At 39.5% G+C, this 8,517-nt stretch overlaps 1 protein-coding gene across 2 annotated transcripts; it reads left to right on the top strand.

Moving 5' to 3' along the window:
- Positions 1-1,401: 1,401 nt before the first annotated feature.
- TMEM126B (transmembrane protein 126B) lies at positions 1,402-7,300 on the top strand. Of its 2 annotated transcripts, none has more exons than XM_065882760.1 (5): positions 1,402-1,482; positions 3,948-4,069; positions 5,139-5,332; positions 6,399-6,510; positions 7,117-7,300. In XM_065882760.1, the coding sequence occupies exons 1-5, from the start codon at positions 1,402-1,404 to the stop codon at positions 7,298-7,300; spliced, it is 693 nt and encodes a 230-aa protein (XP_065738832.1). The 2 variants fall into 2 exon arrangements, with proteins under 2 accessions (XP_065738832.1, XP_065738833.1); XM_065882761.1 differs by lacking the exon at positions 1,402-1,482 and adding an exon at positions 1,840-1,860.
- Positions 7,301-8,517: the final 1,217 nt, after the last annotated feature.

Below are 8,517 nucleotides of genomic sequence, written 5' to 3'. Positions count from 1 at the left end.
GGACCAGAAGTTCCGATCTCACCCCCTCAGTAAGACAGGATCCAGCTTGCTGTCACTTTCATTTTTTTTTCTTCTGTGCTCTCCAAGCCCCTCAGGCTTGATCCTTAATGCCCCCTCTGATTCTGATCCTCCCACGTATTAACCGAGAGGATTGAAAAGAAGGAAAGCAATCCCCTGGCATGGAGACATTAAAGTGACAGTGCTACTCAATGGGCACTTGATGCAGGATGAGTTGGCGAAGATTTCTTCACATTGGAGTCATTCACATCATGCCGTCTCTTCGCATCCAAGCAGCTCCCTATCCGTCGAGGAAAAACACTGAGACTCTTCGAGACAAGTCAAACCTTCCCCCAAAGGTGTTTTCTGAGACGCTGTAGTAGTATTAGGCATGTGAGCATAAGCTGTGCAAACAGTTCGCGGTTTCCTAAATGAGAGAGTTCGGCCGCTTGGCTTCCACATCCACCCTTTTTCCCTCAGTCTTTCTCCAAACTACCCACCTTCCTTTTGCAGAAAAAACAAATCTCTCTGCTACCGCCGGCCACCCCTGCCCACACCCCGTTCTTATATAGAAGAGCACAGAAATGTCCTGCACCCTCCACGCGATGAAGTGTTTCCTCAGGCAGGAGAAACAGCAGCACTAGAAATTATATAACTCTCGATTTTGGCTTCTCTAAGACATGGAGACCGGAGGGTCGGGGGGTGCTGGTCTGGGAGATACTGCTGGGCACTGAACGCGCAGAAAAGGGCGCAAGGCGTCCTCGCTGGGCCCCCCAACCCGAAACACCGGCTGGTAAGGGGGTCTTCTCGGGGAGGTGGGGGGCAAAATTCTCTCCGGTCTCTTTCCAAGCGAGGAGAAAGGATAGAATATGAGGGGACTGAAGACTGAGAAGGGGAGTCTGACGGCTGTGAGGGGAGGAGGCTAGTCGGGGCTGCTCTGGCAGCCGGTTGGGGGCTCTAGGGAGGAGGTGCCCGAGAAGCCGGAGCCTTAACACACGGGCCATACCAGAGGGGCAAGCACCCTGAAGGAATGAAAGGGGCTGGGCAGCTCGGCCCCAGCTAACGGAGGTACCCTGAGGAGAGGAAAACGCGCAGCGACATCCCTGCGCTCGGACCGCCCCACGTTCCCCTCAGGAGGCGAGAAGAGGGAGCTACGGTAACAAATTAAAGAGAAGGGAATACGGGCCTGGCAGGGGGGCGGGCCCATGGGAGTCTGGACCTCCTGGAAGCCAATGAGCGGCTCCCGTTTCTGGACGCCGGGCCCAATCACAGCCAGGATGGAGGGCGCGGCTTTTGACTGGGTCGGGGCGGGCCAGGGATGAGGGCTAGAGGCGTGAGCCCGCACCACTTCCCGCCCCGGGAGTTCTGGGTCCCCGCCCACCACTAGTCACGTGAGTCGCCAAAATGGCGGCGCTCGGGCGTGAGGCTGGAGCTGACAGGAGGGCTGCAGGTGTGGTGCCGGTGGGAGTTGGGGAAGCGTCCAAGGTAGGCGGAAACCCAGGGTGGTAGGGGCGGTGATTTCTGCAGCCTCAAGTGCTGCCGCACTCTTCTGAAATGATGCGCGTAAAAGGGATTTGAAGTCTAAAGAGAACAGCTCCCAAGTCCATGCAGGGCGCAATTAAATCCCTGGTTGCTATGAAAAGAGGTGGGGAGAAAGTAGGAGACCTAAAGGTTAGTCCTGATTGATGTAGTCTGTTTTCTCTTCACTCGGCGCGTTTGCATTTTAAATTTCCTGCCAGTTTGTCCTGACCTCTGCCTGAGTTATGGGTTCTGAGGAGATGACTACATCTTGCTTATCCGGGGGGCTTTCAAATACCAGGTGAATGTCTGAGCAAATGATGAATGTTAAATAAAATTCTGAAGGTCAAGTGAAATAATACACATAAAAGCACTACAAAACCATAAAATATTACTGGTATAATCGTGGTGACTAGTTGAGTGGCCTTGAACTGGTTACTCTTTAGATAAAATGTTAGTTATAGAGAAATTTTTACAATTCAGTACTTGTAAAAATTCTATCAGGAAGTTATCAGTAGTATATTTCTCTGCTTTAATAACTGCCTTACAAAAACTATGCACTCAATAAATATTTGCTGTCCTGTTTCAGTATTTTGGGATCATAATCCTGGATATCTGTTTCCTGTATATTGAGGTGTAGACGAGGTAGGACATTGATACAAGGGATTGCCTGAAAGTTTTCTTTGTGAGGAATAAGGCACTTCAGTGAATTGGATGACAGCAAAACAAAAAGTTTTCCCAAGTTTCTGGTTAATTGTCATGTTACTGACAACTGCCTTCATGTACACTAGAGGGATTAGATATAGAATCTCCCTTAGATATTGCTATCTCGTCTTTTCCATTTGCCATTTAGATGTCAGAGAGAGGCAAAAGATTAAATCTAGTCTTTGAAAAATTGTAATTTATAAAATATTTTACTTTTTTTTCTGTCCTGCTCAGATATTTTAAAGAAAAAGATAGAACTGGCTTGAGTACAGTTCTTCAATGATGCAAGGAAAGAAACTCGTCCATTATTACTCATTGTTTAATACCATATGAAGATTCAAAAGAGTCTGTACCTTCAGGATGTTGATACCATGGATGAATTGGCCTTTCATTAGTTAGAGTTAGGGTTGGAACATATCACTTATTCAGGAAATGAATATTACAGTGATGTTCAACATGTGTCCATTGACTACCAGCATCAGAATCACTTGGTGTTATTAAAATGCAGATTTCTAGACTTTACTCCTGTTGAATCCAGATATCTCAATAGGGAGCTCAAGAGACTGCATTTCAGATAAACTCGTGATTCCTGTACACATGAAAAGTTGAGAATCTTACTAAGTCTCTTTTATGTCTTCTATGCTTAACCCTTTCCGATTCTCTTGCCCAGGACTCCTAAAATTTGAGACTTATTAGTCTATGCCCTTGACCATAAATGTTGTTAAAATGGAGAATCATATAAATTGTGAAAGGCATAGATTTAATCTATTCATTGGCTAATCTGGAATCCCATAATGCCAGTATGGCAAAAGATGTAACAAATATTAAGACGTTTCACAGAAATCTGAGAGTCTTACCCAGAGCAAAATATTCAGAAGGGATCCTTTCTGAGGGTCCAATTTTGTTTTGTTTTTTTTCAACTACTGGTTTCTGTTAAGATGCTACTGGCCAAACCTCATGGTCCCTTGACATTAGCAACTGTCTATTCATACATCACACTTGGGACACAGGAACTTTCCAACCCTGGAGCCCAGTGCCATAGGTCCAGGCTCCCTGATATACTGCATAGCAATTTCCAGCAAAGGCCCTACTTCTGCCTCAGTAGGGATCTGGATATAAATACCTTATATAATCCAAGGTAACCATGATCCACTGCCTCTTCCTAGGCTGGAATGTGTCCCTCTTTCTGATGTTCTCTCTCGATATTCTCCAAGGCAATCCCTGTTCTCTCCTACCTCTCCAGGAAAGTCAACACAATCTCCAAAAGCTCAGGCTTTCATGAGACAGAGGATAAAGATAGTGGTCAACAAGTAGCTACTGTTTACTTTCAGCTCTGAAAAAGCTAGAGCATGGAGAACTACAAAGGGCCTGGCTACCTTCAGGGAAAACTGTAAAGAAAACAAAAAATATCTCACTAAATTATCCTTCTACAACAAGTCCTCAGGCAAGTCAGCCTCTCTGAACCTTGTTGTCTCATCCATAAAGGTAGAGATGACCATTATCCTACCAATTTCTCAAAGTTGTTATGTGAATCAAAAAGCCATCATCTAACATAATAAGAGCTCACTAAATAGTGACTGAATCATTAACAAAGTGTGTGAAAGCAGATGACAGTACTTGACACTTTTACTAGAGTCTAAATGTTTTTTAATGTGAATCTGTAGAATTTATAAGATTTAATATTAACATCATTAGCTATTATGGTTCTGGATTTTTGTGTTTTCCAGGACATCAAGATGCCAACATACATATATGGTCAGTCCAGTCCTTCTCTAGGAGATGCAAAACTCAGAAAACCAATGGTCATCGAAATCATAGAAAAAAATTTTGAATATCTTAGAAAAGAAAAGTAAGAAACTCACCTAGACTGAAAGTCAATAACTTTATTTGCAGATCTTCTGTATTGCCATTGTTTCTAGGTATCTAAGATCCTGTTAACTTTATTGAGTTGGTTATAAAGAAAGCTTATTTTAAAAAAAGAACTGGAGGGAAACATGAGCAGATGAAAATAGTGGTTTGTTGGAATTACTGAGACTGGATAAATTTCTTTTCTCTCTTGAAATTGTTTTGTTTCTAAAATTGTTGAAATGTTATTTGTGCAATAAACATATTTTAATTAAAAGTAATTAGGAGAACACCATTTTGAGGGCTACTTATATTAATTATCAATTGTAATTAATTTCAGTTTAGAATTTATTACCTCAGTAACAGTGCTGAGCTCAGCAAAAGGGAATACAGATTCCATGATGTACATATAGTCTCACATTACCGTTCTGACTTTTAGGTTAATAGAGCTCAAGAATAAAATCAAAGGACGTTGATCTTAGACTTTAAACATTTCTGGATTTAGGTATGAGTCAGAAAAACTAGATCTTTCAAATTTCTTTGGATGAAATTTTGGAAATCCTAGACAAATTATTTTAAATATCTGGACTACTTAAGAATAGTTATTTTCTAGAAGGCCTAACCAAATGTAAAAAACTTTTTTCAAATGACCTTAAGCAAATTAATTCTTTTAGTAGAAAGAACAATATTCTTGGATTTAGATAGTTCATAAAATTTGGCTACATTGGAACATATTCATATTTATTTGTGGCCAAAATTCATTCTCTCTTTAAAAGAGCTCCATCTTAGAACCACTCTATTCTCAGGAAGATAATTATATTGTTCTCTCATTAGAATGCAAGTTCTATGAGGGGTAGAATTTCTTTTCTTTTTTTCTTTTTTTTTTTTCCACTTTATTCACTGCCCCACCCTCAGCACAAAGAAAATACCTTTCTTTGTATAGTATTGAGCATAGTAAATGCTCAAGAAAAATTTGATGTTGAGTAAATATGTAATAACAAACCCAGGAAAGGATATATCTATTAGAAGAATATTCTGTTGAACTTAATTCTTCACTTTGTTTTTCCAATTAGGACTTTAAATATATATGGAACAGTGACCTTTGGAACAACAGCTGGTTTCTCTGGAATATTGGCAAACTTAATTTTCAGACGTTGCTTCAAGGTTAAACATGATGCTTTGAAGACATATGCATCATTGACTACACTTCCATTTTTGTCTACCATAGTTTCTTATGAGCTTCTTGTAAGACATGCTTTGTATTCAGGTAAATTTAAATTCATTAACATATAATGTGTTTCTATCTAAGTAAAATTACTCATTAACATATACTGTTGCTACTGCTGATAATAGTCCCTTACATTTGTGTATTTCTTTACCACTAACAAAGTACCTTCACATATATTGTACTGTTTCATCCCCACAACAATCCTCCTAATCAGCCAGGGCAAGTAGTATCGTGTCTTTTCTTTACAGGTAAGAAACTAAGCTGAGACATGTTCAAGTACACTAAGCAGCAGCATGATATACTGGGAAAAAAGGAGGCTTTGGTATACTACATATTTCACTTAAGTTTTGTGACACTGGGCAAGTCATTTAATCTCTGAGACTCAGTTGTCTTATCTATGAATTAGGACTAATAGTACTTACCTCACAGGATTGTTTTAAGAATTAAGATACTGTGTGTTGAATGTCTAACATAGTATCTGGCATATTATGGGCTTCTAATGTTATTTCCTACCTCCTCCCCTTACCTTAAGTTTCACAACTAGTAATTGATGGAACCTCTGACCCCTGTTCATCAGGTCCCTGCTTAAATACCTTTTCCCCAGGGAAACCTCTGATTCCCTCAGGTTAAGTTTCTAGATACATTCTCTATTCATTTTACCTTCAAAGCATATGCACACTTAAGATTATTTGTTTAAATATTTGTCTAATGTATTCCTTCTTAGTAAATGGACCTGAAGGTCAGAGATTGGATCTCTTCTGTGTAATACTGTATCCCTAGCACATGCCTGACACATGGACAATATAAATGTACTACCCTAAAATCCAGATATCTGGTCTACTAGTTTAATATACTTCACTATGAAATTACTTCTTCAACAGCCATATAAGTAAGAGGTAACTTATCTTTATGTGAAGTATAATAAAAGCATTTTTTAAATGTGATACATTTAGTCTATTGTGCCATAGACTGAATTTCTAATATTCTTTCTACTATTTTGCTATGCTTGAGGACAATGCAAATAACTACTGTATGAGGACCCAAGACTCTTAATAGTTCTTATCCTGAGTTTTAAAAGGAGATCAAATTTACTTTTGTTTTCCAGGTAATATAAGCCGGGAAAATTGTGTTCTGAGAAGTTCACTGATTGGCATAGTGTGTGGTGTTCTATATCCCATTGCTTTAGCTTTTTCTAAAAATGGACGTCTGGCAGTCAAGTAAGTCCATCTTTTTGTTCCGTTTCTTCCTTTCTTCCCTTTTTTTCTTTAAATTTATTTATTTAATTTATTTATTTTTGGCTGCTTGGGGGTTTTCTCTAGTTGAGGCAAGCAGGGGCTACTCTTGGTTGCGGTGTGCGTATGGGCTTCTCATTGCAGTGGCTTCTCTTGTTGCAGAGCACCGGCTCTAGGCACACAGGCTTCAGTAGTTGTGGCACGCAGACTCAGCAGTTGTGGCTCATGGGCTCCAGAGCGCAGGCTCAGTAGTTGTGGCGCACAAGCTTGGTTGCTCCGCAACATGTGGGACCTTCCAGGACCAGGGCTTGTACCTGTGTCCCCTGCATTGGCAGGTGGATTCTTAACCACTGCACCACCAGGGAATCCCCCCCTTTTTTTTTTAATGTTAATAAATTCTCCTTATTCTTTAGCTGCCAATGACACATTTTCATCAAAATATCATAGTTTCATATTTCAAATAGCTAATTTTAACCTTTTTTGCTATCTACATGAAAGATCTAGAATGGAAATGATCAGTTTAGGAGACATCAACAAATTTTTTATAGAATTTACTTCCAGAGGAAGTAATTAATCCTTTTTCGTTTTTAGGTATCATACTGTTCCACTGCCACCAAAAGGAAGGGTTTTACGTTATTGGCTGCTGCTCTGTCAAACAGAGGTAAAAGCAATGGTGATTCCTCTTATACTTCAGACAGCCCTTGGAATATATCATGGTCTACAGCATTATGCAATATTTGAAAGTACACTTGAGAAAACTGTACATGAAGATTAACCAAAGAATGAATGTATACTAAATCAGTATAATGGACTTTTTTATGATGAGGACTTAGGCACTGCTGAAAGAGTTAAAAGTAATTCTGGATAGACAATTTGTTTCTTTTCCTTTTGCCTGGTGTATAGCAGGTGCTCAATAAATATTCAGTAATTAAATAAATGTAGGTTTCGTCTCTGTTTTGTCATTGTATGTGGAAATGGATTTGAGGCCTCAAGGTCTGATCTATACATTTATGTATGTATTCATTCACAAACATTTACTGAGCACCTGCTAGGTCTCAGACATTGTGTTACATATAGTAAGAAATCATCCTTATCCAGAAAGAACTCACAATTAGAAATGTGAACACATAGCATGAGAGGGTTTGAGAGATATACACATAATTCTTTGGGCACACTGAGGGTGTGGCTGTTAACTACTTGTGCAGAAGGGAAAGCTATGGGGAGAAAGTGACATTTGTCCTAGATTTTGAAGGGGAAGTTGAAAGTTCACAAGAAAGCAATATAGAAATAACATAACAGCCCATTCCTCTACTCTAAACTCGAATTCAGTACACTTCAGTACACTTACTAGCTCTTATCATTGACAAATTATTACCTTCACTGTGCTATTTAAAGAACATTTATTGAGTGCATTAATATAGGCACCAGGGGTACGAAAATTCAGTCACTGCCCTCAAGAAGCATAAAATCTAAAGAAAGAGATCACAGCATGCTTCTTTAAGTCTTCTAGAGCATTCTTGAGCTACATGTTTAGTTAGGGAAACAGGAGAGGAAATGAATGCTGTCTGATGAAAAGAATAAGACACAGAATGGAACCCCGTAACTCATTCTCCTTGTCTTAATCACATTCATCCTGAGATTTAAAGATTTGGTCATCTGAGGCCCCAAGCAACACAAAACAGAAATGGAAGTCTTGATGAGGTGCTTTACAGCATCATATATAACAAAATGAAATACACACACTCTTTTACTAATAAAAAAAAATGGTTAGTAGCCGTCCAGCTTTGTATTCTCAGAATAATCCATGATACTTGAAACTCTGAGGAAAGGGCAGGCAATTGGGGGAAGAGAGGAAACCAAGTCAAATAGATAACAAGATCAATGGTATTAATATTAACTCTTAAACATTTATTATTATACAAGTACATGAATACCTTCTTATTGTGAGATATACAAATGATCCAGAAGTATATAGAGCGTGACTTGAAAGTC

This window comes from Phocoena phocoena, chromosome 8 (assembly GCF_963924675.1).
Source record: "Phocoena phocoena chromosome 8, mPhoPho1.1, whole genome shotgun sequence".
Classification (NCBI taxonomy): domain Eukaryota; kingdom Metazoa; phylum Chordata; class Mammalia; order Artiodactyla; family Phocoenidae; genus Phocoena; species Phocoena phocoena.
Note: the sequence above shows the minus strand (reverse complement) of the source record. Positions and strands in the feature narration are given on the sequence as shown.